Source organism: Mytilus edulis, chromosome 7 (assembly GCF_963676685.1).
Source record: "Mytilus edulis chromosome 7, xbMytEdul2.2, whole genome shotgun sequence".
NCBI classification, from domain to species: Eukaryota; Metazoa; Mollusca; class Bivalvia; order Mytilida; family Mytilidae; genus Mytilus; species Mytilus edulis.
Window position 1 is genome coordinate 52,956,135 of NC_092350.1, and position 13,479 is coordinate 52,969,613.

Sequence of the window (13,479 nt, forward strand, 5' to 3'; positions counted from 1 at the left end):
TTTGTACAATTATACACAAACTAAGCGGAAATCGTCAAAATTTAAATTGACTTATATTTTGTCACAAGAAACAGCATATCCGTTAAATAGTTTTTAACTTATTGCATGGAAACGGAAACGACATAATTATTGTTCTGATTTCGTCATAATCTCATAAACAACGAAAAAAATGAAAATCATTTAACATGTGTTCACTTTGAAATTTACCTCAATATATCAACATATCTAATTTAAAATGATTTTGAAAAAAGAACGGGGCAACAGTATAGCCGACTTGTCTGTAATTTGACAACCAAACTATTCCGATGGAAAAATATGTTAAAATAATAGAAGATCGTATATTGATTAGAGACAGATGAATATTATATTATTCCTTAATTCATTGAGATTACTGCTTTAGATATAGTTATTTTACATATTAGGTTTTATTTATAGTATATACGATTCCTTTGGTTTTTTCACCTCTCCGTTATGGATTTATGACATTTAAACATCAAGTAACTATTGTCGCCTTAATTTATCTACACCAATCTCATCAAAACAGAAATAAAGATTACTACAGGTACAGTTTGACTGTCCTTCTGGTATCTTTTGTCCCTCTTTTAAGGCAGACTATAATGTCTGATTGTTTTGCTCACACAATGTTGGGAAATAAATGGAATTATATGCGACTGTCATATAAATTAAAGATTTAGATAGTCATAAAACAAGGCTAAATATCCACCATTTTCTACATAAGCAAATGCCTGTTCAAAGTCAGGAAAGTGACAGTTGTTTTTCATTCGTTTGGTGTGTTTGGATGCTATTGGTCATTTGATATGCGATTTTTCGTTTTTGTATTTTCCTTGGAGTTCGATATTTTTGTTATTTTACTTTTTGGTATATTTATTCCTCTTTGTCATTTATGATTCTGATCAATAGCAATTGTTCAGCTATTGTAAACAAACTTTTAAATTCTTGGCTTTATAAAACTCGTAACACCATTACATCACCGAGTATAACTCTTTGAATAAAATCCCAGATGTTTGAGTTTATTATGGTCAAAGGAATAGAGTTTAACGGAAACTAATAGAACTTCCGGTAGCGTTTCAAAGTGCAATCTGTTTCGGCTTTCAAATGCGGGGAAATCAAGGCTTTTTCTCTCGATGTTGGGAGTTCTGAGTTCTGCATATTGATAGAATTTTCAATTCTTGGTTGCTGGTTGTCAAGTGGCAAATATTTTCAAAATATAAAATGTAAAAAATTGTTTTATCATTATTAATGCAGTATTAATTAAAAAAAAAAATATCTGACCAAATCATGAATTTTTCAAATTCTTTCTAATAATTTTTACTTTGTTGATGGCAAAAATCTGTTTCTCTGATCAAACTTGCGTTTAAAACTATGTTTCATGTCTAATAAAATATGCATCCAATAATATTTCAAAGATAAATTATTTCCAAATGCATTATTATAGTTTGACATTTCGAAATCGTTTGTATGTTTGTAAATAGTAATACAAGCGTTTAATGACTAATAAAAGTGTTTTAATCGTTGTTTTTATAGTGTCTGTTGTTTAACTTTATGCATCTTTACATTTTATTGTGAATTATGAACTTTTTTTATTTAAGGGTTTTGATTACAACTTTTTTATTCCTTTTACTGTTAGGATTTGCTTTTAATTTTTAACGAAGCGACCACATTTTAAGCTACACAATACTTCCTTCTTAGTTAAAGCATCCTTTGCTTTGTATAACAAAAGTGAAAATATATCATGTGATCTGGAAGATTCATAAATTTGGAATAAAACACTTTTTTGTAAATTCTGTATGTTATCCTTTTTCCAGAAAACTAGTTAAACTTGGATATTGGTGGCATTATTGAATAATTTCAAACAATGAACAATTAATTTCCAATAATGAACAATTATTTTCATTTTTCGTTGGCTGGTCAAGGTCTATATACCCTAATCAATTACAAAGAAATATAGAATCAATGGGTATTACTTTTGACGAAAATCGAAGACGCGCATTTTTTTTTAGGTTAACGCGGAGGTAAACGGGAAAGTAAACGCCCGTAATCATTGTTTTTTGTAGAATACGAACTATTTCTCATTTCAAAAGTAACGTTTCAAAAAATATTACAGAAAGTGTAAATTTTGTAAGAAACAAGCGTAAAGAAATGCGACTTTTACCTGTTTTTCATTTTCTTGTTACTTTTACGATAACAAAAGGAGATTATTTTCGAATGTTGAAAACGCTAGAATCAAAGTTGGATGATAACTCTGCAAAACTGCAAGAAATACTCAGCCGACTTCCAAATGGTATGTACATATGTAAATTCAAATGTTAATTTGATAGTGCTAAACTTAACAGAGATATCTTCAAATAATTAACACAAATCCTTACTTGAAAAGGGGGGGGGGGGGGGCTCAAATTCTTTTACAAAAATAAAACTTTATTGTCAGAATATTTAACATTGACATTATTTGTCTGTCTCTTTTTATCTTCATTTAAAATTTTGTTTTGAATAAAAGTAGAAGCTGTATACTGATAATTATAACTGAAAGATCCATTAACATTACAAAAATAAAAATAAATTGAGGAATCAGAAGAACGCCAAAAGGAAAGAAACCAGACCGAGAAAGTAACCAATCATGGGTGTCAATACTATTTGTAAATATCATGATTGTGAAAAAAGCACAGTTATTAAATTAACCGATCAGAAATATTTTTCAGTCTTTGACCACTGACAAATATCTCTCATAACTTGAGACACAGTCTGATTGTTTTGGTCTCCCAATAAGTGCTTGTGACCGTGAAATGTATGTTGAATTGAAGTCAGTTGTTCTTCTCATTGCCCTGTTTGAAAATTGTTTAGGATCACGCAACTATCATTGAATGTCGTAAAATTTAAACATACACGTGACGTATAAATAAAGAAACTAAAACGAATTTTACTACTGCTAAATTTATTATAATTGTACTGATATTGACTTTTATATTTTTTAAATTTTGCTTTTTCAATTTAGTACTATGGGATATGAAAATTGTCGACTACATCTGTTAAATATAAAGTCACCCTCAAGCGCCTGATATTAATATATCAAAGACTGTCGAAGCGACATGTTTAAATAAATTTTATGTTGCATTACATATAAAAAGAACATTGGAGTAACTGCATATTAATGAAAATAGCAGTAACGGTTTATTTTAACATTTTATTGTTATAACTGAAAATATTGGAATGATACTTTTTTTGTACTTTTTAAACAAGCATATCTAATGTCATTGCATTACACTTCACATTGCCTATCGAACCATGAAGCACCCACCATAACGTTTACTATGCGGTTAATTTGATTAAATGATATGTTGGTCAATATTTCAATAATTCTCTTATGTGGCCATCGTGATAGGTAATTCTTTATCCAAGACGTAAGCATTACTTTTCAGAATAATATAACATAGTGCATTGATCACACGATTATTCACATATTATGCATTAGCATTTCAATACATGGATAAATTATATAAATTCTCCAGTTACAAAATGATATATATGTGTATACCGATGATATCTTAGAACATAACATATATTGTGAATAATACATAAATCAAGTATCTTATCTTGAAATATTAGTAAAGGAAATGTTTAAGAAATTTTAAATCGAATTCATAATCCAATGTCTTTAACTACATGTAACAATAAGGATGCATCGAGTTCATAAAATTGCCTTTAATTCGTAAATCAATACAATTCAATGTTTAATCTTAGGTTCCCGCTGCTGCAAACCAAAGGCAAGTGTTACTCTTAATTTCCCACTTACAGTTTGAGTTTTTCTCCTTGTCACAGTATATATATATTTTTGTCATATGCTTTTCTTACTTATTATGAACATTAGAAAAAAAAACATAATTGGTAATTGTGATCCTTGCATAGTCACATATCCGTCAGATAGGAGTTTTCTGACACCGACTTTATTTCATGGACCAGTGATCAAGGATAAGTTTTTGTGATCAAGTCTCTATCTTTTGATCAAATACTGTACGTAGGAGGTGATCTATATTTGGTGTATGGAATGATAGCAATACCACAGGCCACAAAAGGAAAAGTTTGACCATCGTAGTGCGATCGTGTATATCGCAATAAGGTCGTATCACAATCGTAGTAAGGTTTTCAAGATCGTGATGAGCGTGGCCAACTTTGAACATGTTCAAACCAATCGTGGTGCAGTCGTGGCGAAATCAGGTCGTAGTAGAATCGTAGTGAGAGCGCCGTAAGGTCGTGATAAGATTGATAAGGTCGCTGTTCCATCGTAGCGACAGCGTAATACGATTCGGAGAGACTGCGCTACGATCTTACAACGATGTAGTTACGACTGCACTACGATCATCGCGTTCTCATTGCGACCCAACTACGCTTCCACCACGACTATGCCACGTTTAAACCACGCTGTTGAAGACCACAGTACGATTCTAGCACGCCCATACCGTCCTCATCACGCTCTTCTCATGACCTGACCACGTTCATACTAAGACCTTCATGCTCTTTCTCATTGTCACAAAAAATATATAAAAGCTCTCCAGGTTATGTTTGTCTGTGTGTAATTTGGACCTATTGTCCTTTTTCTCCGACATCTCTGCTCGATCAGGATTCGTTACTATCAAAGGTTCCTCTGCCTGTACATCTTACCCTACCATCATCCCATGTGTTCTTGTATATTTTGGTGGCGTGACTGTGTTGTTTCCGAGAAATCTACATATTAATCAGAAATAGTAGGAATGAAATCGTATTGATATGGAACACAATGTTGACGTTATTGCTGATAACTAGTAGGTTCGCGGTATGCACGTAATATAATCGTGGTAAGAACGTGCTATAATCGCAGAAGAAGCGTGGTAAGATCGTGTTGCAATCGGATAACTCGTGGAATGGTCGTACTGAGATGAGCATAACAATGTCTTAATAAAGCCCCAGTCCAACTAGATCACGATCGCACGACGCTCACCGCGATCTAAAATGAATTCAAGTCGTGGTGAGGTCGCGGTATGAGCCGCATGAAAATGTAAATTTTCGTTGCTTTCACGATGCTACTACGTCCTCATTACGCTTCTACAACAATCCCTCTACGAGTATACCACGTTCTCGCCGCGCTTATTCTACGACCTCACTACGCTTATCAAGATCTTTCTACGATCATCACGTTATCACTACGACCATAGCACGAGTTATCGAATTGCAACACGATCTTACCACGCTTCTACTGCGATTATAGCACGTTCTTACCACGATTGTACTATTTTTATACCGCGATCTTACTACGTTCTCAGAAATAACATTAACATCGTGTTCCATACCAATACAGTTCCATTCCTTCTATTTCTCATTAATACGTAAATTTCACGGAAACAATACAGTCATGCCACCAAAATCTACTAGAACACGTTGGCATGGTGGTAGGGGTTGATGTAGAGGCAAAGGGAGCTCTATTAGTCACAAATCCTGATCCAGCAAAGATGTCGGACCGATCAATTCAACCTAAATTACAACCTATTGTTGGTCCATCAAGATCAAAAGACGATATTTTAGTGAACGATAGCAGGGATGACACAGATGTGTCAATAGATATAGGAAGATGGTGTATGAGTATAAATGATAAAACTCTCCATCCAAGTAACAATTTATAAATTTAAAGATAACCATTATTTGTCAAGGTATTGCCTTCAACACAGAACCTTGGCTTACGTCGAACAGCAAGCTGTAAAGGGCCCCAAAATTACTAGTGTAAAATCATTCAAACGGGAAAACCAACGATATAATCTATATAAAAACGAGAAGCATGGTTGGGCCATTAGAGATATGGACAAGAAGTCATAATTACATACAGACAAACAAAACCTGGAGAGATATAATATATTTTATGTGAAAATGACAATGAGAATGATGGTCGTAGTATGAACGTAAAGAGGTCATAAGAAAAGCGTGATGAGGACGGCATGAGCGTGCTAGAATCGTACTGTGGTCTTGAACAGTGTGGTGTAAACGTGGTATGGTCGTAGTGGAAGCGTAGTTGGGTCCCGGTGAGAACGTGATGATCGTAGTGAGGTCGTAATACGTCGCTGTAAGATCGTAGCGCAGTCTCTCCGAATAGAATCAAGCTTTCGCTAAGCTCTCGTTACGATGATACCGTGACCTTTGCGATCTTATCACGACCTTAGTGGGCTCTCACCACGCTCCAACTACGACCTGATTTCACCACGACCGCACCACGATTGTTTTGAACATGTTCAAAGTTGGCCACGCTCATCACGATCTTGAAGACCTCACCACGACCGTGATACCCCCTTACTTTGATCTACACGATCGTACTACGATCATCAAAATTTGCATTTTTTTCACAGACGATAGTGCGATCGTGGCCTAGTGGGACTGCGGTATTAGCGTAGTGAGGTCCCCTAATGAGCGCGATGAAAACGTGGTATTATCGTAGCGAGATCGTTGTAGAAGTGTAATAAGAACATAGTAGTATCATGAAAGCAACACACATTTACATTTTCTTGCCGCTCATACCGCGACTTCACCACGATCTGAATTCATTTTAGATCGCAGTGAGCGTGGTGCGATCACGGTCTAGTGAGGACTAGGGCTTATGATTTCTTGCTTTAACTTTCATGGTTTTGCTAGCTTTAAAACCAGTTTTAGTCAACTTTTGTTTTTGGAATATACCTGTGCCAAGTCAGGAATATGTTCGGCGTTTTTTACTTTTGTCGTTCATTGACAGCGTTTGATTTTGTCATTAAAGATTTTACGGACTTTTCCTTTCTCAATTTGTTTTTGTATCAGGTAATTTTGTCGATGTCCCGAATTATATATATCTGTAAGGATGAAGTTAAATTTGTGAGGTTTATGAAATTATAGCAAGATATAACATGTCTGTCAGGCAATTTATCTGACTTTAAACTTATTTTTCTAGTTCATAGGTTACCCTTATAGTAATCTTAGGTAACGATTGTTTATCTTATTCTCAAAGAATTTGTATTCATTGCAATGATTTGAACGGATGACAGGTCCAAAAAAGAACACCTACATGACAATTAGAGCAAATGTATGCATATATTTTAATTCGAATTGACAACCGCCTTTTACAAAAAAGTAAAATCTCAAACATACAATAGTTCATGTAAGGTACTTTTATGTTTTTGATTTATAACATTATATATATTTGAGGTAACGCTCGTTTACATTTTTCTCAAACAATGTGTAGCCATTGCAATGAATTGAACGGGTGACAGATAAAAAAAAGAACACCTACATGACAATCAGAGCAAATGTATGCATATATTCTAATTCGAATTGACAACCGCCTGTCACAATAGTTCATTTAACATATTTAACGTACGTTTATATTTGTAATTTATGTATTTATCTGTGCTGAGTGTTCTTGCATTTGTGTATTCCTGGCACAACATTGCCATAAACGTGGGCTGTTTGGCTATCCATAGAATAAGGTACAACCCCCTCCCCCAATTTTGTTAAAATGTCCTGTGCTGAGCTATGAACATAGCAGTTGTTATCTACAGTCCATTTCTATGTATGTTGGCGTTTGCTTTTGTTGTAGATCAGTGTTTCTGTTGTTGGGTTGTTTACCTCTTATAATTAATGATTGTGTTTTCCTCGGTTTAACTTTGTTACCCAGATATTTTTTCCTTAATTGAATTATGACAACTAAACAGCGGTATACTACTGCTGCTTTTTTGTGTGTGTACAGCAACCTTATAATAATTGATGCTTAGCTTAAGTGGGCATAAATCTGTTTATGCAAAAAGAAAAGTGAAATTACTACACATTGATTTAATGGTTTTGGAAACTAGATAATCAGCTTATATAAAAAATAAGATTATCAATATTGATCATGTATCTCATTCCAGGTAAACCGGGTGTTCATGTTTTGCAAGAGGTGGCAAAAGGAAAAGCATCTAGACAGAGTTTGCAGTATCTTCATTTTCGATCTGGATATGCTAACGACGGAAATTTGAATACGTTTTGTGTCACACACACGAATGGTGACCTGTCGCCATACTGGGAGGTGGATCTTGGTCATGATTTTAAAATTAGACAGGTTGAAATATTTGTGAGGAAAGATTGTTGCGGTAAGCCAATAGTTGAATTTTTATGGCTATTTTCTTTATTATGTCATTGTAAATGATACTTTTAATTTTTCTAAAACAAAAGTCATACATGTTTATGCTGTGCATCAACTACAGCGAGGTAAATACATACATAGTCAAAGTATTTTCATTGAGAGAGCAGTTGTCGTAAAAGAAAGCATGTAATGCATTCAGAATTGGGATCATGTGATAATTGAAATACTATCAACATTGTTTATATAGCATGAACAAAAGTGAGATCATGTGGTGTGATTGTAATGGGAAAAGGAAAGACTAGAGACAACATGCCTAGAAAATAGCACCTAAAGGTCTCTGTAGGCTTTCAACAATACGCAAAAATCCTACCAGACCTTATAATTACAAACATAACACAGTTTCAAACCACAAATCGCACAGTCATTATAGTTTTCGAGTACGAACACAATGGTTTATTTATTTTTTAAATCGGCTTTGCTTCTCAGTGTTTTTGCCTTTTGTATAATATTTGGAATCCTCTAGTTTTATCCATGCAGTACTGATACATATTTTGTCCATTAAACCCTACTTTTGTTTTCATAATTTTAGGTGTAATACCACCAAATCATGATACGCCACATCCGGTTGCATACGAAAGTAGGTCTAAAAAAATATTCCCTTGAATTTGACAGTTGTAGAAAATTAACCCTGCATTTCAATGCACTTAAATTTTTCTGAGTCATAAACATGTATGTTGGGTGTCTGAAAGCATCATTCTTTTTTTATTTGATGGTCTTATAAAATATTTTGGAAAGTTAAGGTTACATAGTTGCCAAAGCAGGTAACCAGTAAATAACCTGGTAAAAATGTGATTGTTTACTTCCGGTGCAGGTTACTTTCTTATATGCAATGAAATGTAGTGTGAAATTTTCACTGTAGCACTGGAAAGGATTAAACTTTATTCATGCAAAGTATTTCTTTGGTTGAAATAAAGGTAAATTCTGTACATTTTTTTTAAAAGTACCAATTTAACAAAGACTAATAGGGAAAAATCAATGGTGGTATTACACCTATTTATAATATACAAAATATTGTTTAAAAGGCCATTTTTGAAGATACAGAATCCTTGTTTGTTTTTTTTAACTTGCACCAAAATACATGAAGTATGAGCATGATTATTTGTGCAGATATATACGGGTTTTTCTCACTGTTTTTAAGACCCATTAGTGCCCTTGGGCTGTTTTCTGTTCTGTTGACGGGTTGTTGTCTCTTTGACACATTCCCCATTTTCATTTACTACTGGTACTTTATGTTGAATAACATAAATAGCAAAGATTTATATTTCAGGTCACCTTATCCGTCAGTTAAATATAACTGCTGGGTCCTCACATAATCAGATGACGAAGTGTAATTTTTACAAAGGACCAGCTAGGACAGGAGACCACCTGGTATTTGAATGCAGTCCGATAATAAATGGCCGTTACGTCAGGATTCAAAAGATGAATCATGCATCAAACTTAGCTTTACTTGAGGTGAAGGTGGTGGCTGTAGTAGACAGGACGGTTGGATAAGCAGACTTATTTCTTTTTATAAAACGCATTTTCGTGATTTGAAATATTTGTGTATCATGTTATTTTATTTCAGAAATAAATATTAAAATATAGCATTAACACAATCTGAGTGTGTTTATTTTAGCTTTAAGGTAGAGACTGTATTGTCTTTATTGTTTCCAACTAAACATACCACAGCTCGAAGTAACATCACCTCTTTATAACAACAAGAACAAACGTGTTATACATGTTGTACTTCAATTCTGACATGTATTAATGCATTGATAGTTCTTTATAACTTGCTGTTTGGTGTCAGCAAAGGCTCTGTGTTGAAGACCGTACTTTAACATATAATGGTTTACGTTTATAAATTGTAACTTCGATGGAGAAATGTCTCATTGGCAGTCATTCCACAAATTCTTATATCTTTTGGCGTAACATTAACGTCGATGTTATATTCAAAATAGATACTATTAAAACCTCTAGGAAGAGCATTGGTTGAAAGCGAACACATGGGCAACATGCACAATTGATATCAAGTCAGTGGGCATCTTCTGTTTTAAGAACACGTTGAATGGGTTTCGTATAATCTATATGCAAGATATTTCGGACTTCAAAGCAGAGTTCGTTCCTTAAAAATCAAATTCGGTTGTTTCAAAATTAAGATACATTGTGAAATTGAGAATTGAAATTTGGAATATGTCATAGAGGCAATAACCTAACCAAAGAGCAGAAAACAGCCGAAGGCCAACAATGGGTCTTTAAAACAACGAGACATTTCTGTATCCGGATGCGGCCTACTGCTAGCCCATTAAGAAAAATATGTACTAGCTACATGTAGGTGAACATGGACGTCATAATAAACTACAAAAAATAAACAAGTAAATGAACTAAAATTAAAAACAAAATACAACACTTTCTAAGGTCAGAGGGCCCTGACTTGGGACAACCACAAATATGCGGTTGGGTTAAGCATATAAAATGATATCTCAACCCTCCCTTATATCCATAGTGAATGTTGAAACAAGAAACAAACAACAAACGCACATAAAAAGCTCCATTTGAAAGACGGCCGAGCCCGATCTAAGATTAGATAACAAAAGAAACTAAATGATAACGATACACAAATAAACAAAGAAATACTAGCAGTTACTGACATTCCAGATCCAGACCTCAATCAAATTGATTGAAAGGTTATGTCTCCTTCATATAAAAGTCAAGCACCACCTATCTTGTTAGACAACTCTTCCAGTATTGTTGCAATTTTCAATGTGTGGTGTAATATCAGAACAAATAACAGGTAGACAAGCAAACTTTATTGTACCAGTACTTTAGTTCCGAAAAAGATGGTTTATCTGGTTGTGACTTGCATGTATTGTTCACTGTTGTTGAGGTTGTCTAATGAACAGTCCAACATACTTGGTAGCTAATGCTATCCTTTCAAGGTACTGAATATATTATACAACATCCTCGAATGGAACCTACAAATTTGAACCTATCACCAGGATTGTACTTCCACGAGAAACACGAGGGTTACCATTCGTAAATTAGGAACTCTCCACTAGAGACAAACTGACACATAAATTATCATCTTTAGGTCACCATACGGTCTTCTACAATGAACAAAGCCCATAACGTATAGTCAGCTATATTAGTCACTAAAATGATATGTAAAACAATTCAACCGAGAAAACTAACGGCCAAAGGAGTATGTTCAGTAAGAATCCTTTTTTGCCCCAAATAATCTCTTTTTTGGCTGAAATCAAGAAATATTCCTCATCAGCATCATCAGTGCTTATTATTTATGAATTACTTACATATATGCATTTGTTGTGACGGGGATTTTATGATGTTTTTGTTGGAGGAAACTGAACATGGAGATCTCTTGTTAAAGTTGTTGGTATTATGGTTGTCTTTGGTGGATTCTAAATTGAAAGACATGATGTTGATTTGCCTTCTCTCGTTTGCTCAGTTCTCCTACGGTTCTTGTAGGTAGAATGATGTCTGGACATCTGGGGACTACATGTCGTTGTTGTGGACTGGCTTGGCAGCGAGAGTGGGACTCGCGCCTTCTTACCCTTTTTAATGAAATAAATAAGACAACTCAATTTGCTGGTTGGAACAAGGATTGTAATGTAATGTAATGTAATGTTTCTTTTCTTTTTGATCGTAAAATATTACAGTGCATAAATCATACAGATTAACAACAAGGTTATCATTTGACAATAACAAATATATATTTCAATTTCAAATATTGCTCGAATTAAACTTATTATATTTATTGAATTATTTCCTATTAATTTGCAATTAATTTATTTTATTAAATTACTTTAATTAACATTATATAACTTACCTTTTTAATGAAATAAATAAGACAACTCAATTTGCTGGTTGGAACAAGGATTGTAATGTAATGTAATGTACGGGCAGTAGACTTACTTTTGCTTTTATAGTCACTACTCATTACCCGACATTCTTGTTCCCCAGACAAGATTGAGCTTCCTTTTGCAAACGATGAAATGTGCTGCCAAAACTTAGATTGCTTCATAATATGCAAATTGTATTTATTTGTTTTTGAAAAGCATTTGGACTTTTATTTCTTAAACTAAATAACATAATATTTTTGGAAGAATTTCAATTTCTGATCTTTATAATAATTGATAATTAAAGATTGTTAAATTTTAATTAATATCTTGTGTACGTCAATCTTCGTTTCTTAACTTTTTGATTGGTTATTTATACAATCTTGTGTGCCTACATGTATTACTGAATATTCATGATGCTGTAGTATCTACACATTCTGTGAATATGGTTATAACCTTGGATGTAATATCAATTCGACATACATCTGTCCGTCGACCTAGGCACTTCTAAAGCGTGTTACTTAACCTTTAATCAAGATTCTTGACTTCTATTTTAAGCATGATCTTGTATCTTATCTAATGTCTGTTACTCTTATGAATCATAAATTCTTTTGATTGTAGTTTCTTTTTGTTATATTTTCTTGTGCCAATGAATTATTTGACTTTATATTCTATTTTACTTTTAACTGACTTAATAAATTTGAAACATACAATTTTATTTTAATTAGCTCTATTTTATTTCAAATTTTAATTATTTCTAAAAGTGTCCTAAATCCTTTCATAACACATTTCATTTATGGATAGGTCTTTGTTATGAAGGGTTTACCTTGTAATATGGGAAAGTTTGATTAATTGTGTTTTAGGCATTATATAACACAACAAGTACGATGAAAAGGTAGGAACATTTTATGTTTCATAATTGTGGGTACGAATGTAAATAATGTAATCTATCTGTGAGGAGTAACGTTTTTTGTTTATTCACATTTCGAATTAATGACTTCTAAATTTTAGTTTCAACTAACAACAATTAAACAGCGGCCATTTTTGTTTACCTGCTTCGAAAGACGACAATGTAAATGGTTTTTAAAAATTAATTTCAACTAGTGAAACTGAACAATTAAAAATAAATCTAATGCACTTAACCATTTAAGCTTGAAATCTTCCTGACTAGAATTTAGTGTGTTTGTCATTTCGATTAGTACTCTTGGTTTTTTCGATGCAGGTTGTGGTTCACTGACAGTGATAGTTTCTGTCGTAATCAAGGCTTGTCTTTGTTTTTTCCGGATTATACACTTTTTTAATAAGGTTAATAAATGCTATGCAAGGGTCTTCTGAGCCAATAATATATTTTGTTTGTACACAATATTGACTGACATGCATCAATTTTGTCTCACAAATAAAAATTTTGTCTCACAAAAGTCAATTTTGTGTCACAAAAGTCGATTTTGTATGCAAATTAGT

At 33.4% G+C, this 13,479-nt stretch overlaps 1 protein-coding gene across 1 annotated transcript; it reads left to right on the plus strand.

The window, feature by feature from the left end:
* The first annotated feature begins 2,181 nt into the window (after window positions 1–2,181).
* Window positions 2,182–9,676, plus strand: LOC139483073 (fucolectin-6-like). Its single transcript, XM_071267102.1, has 3 exons — window positions 2,182–2,302; window positions 7,911–8,132; window positions 9,453–9,676. The coding sequence occupies exons 1-3, from the start codon at window positions 2,227–2,229 to the stop codon at window positions 9,674–9,676; spliced, it is 522 nt and encodes a 173-aa protein (XP_071123203.1). The 5' UTR covers window positions 2,182–2,226.
* The last annotated feature ends 3,803 nt before the right edge of the window (window positions 9,677–13,479 follow it).

Excerpts from the sequence above, each read along its gene's own strand:
- LOC139483073 (XM_071267102.1), top strand. The coding sequence starts at position 2,227 with ATGTTGAAAACGCTAGAATCAAAGTTGGATGATAACTCTGCAAAACTG. Across the intron at positions 2,303-7,910 it reads ACTCAGCCGACTTCCAAATG|GTAAACCGGGTGTTCATGTT; the intron begins GTATGTACATAT and ends ATCTCATTCCAG. Across the intron at positions 8,133-9,452 it reads TGTGAGGAAAGATTGTTGCG|GTCACCTTATCCGTCAGTTA; the intron begins GTAAGCCAATAG and ends TTTATATTTCAG.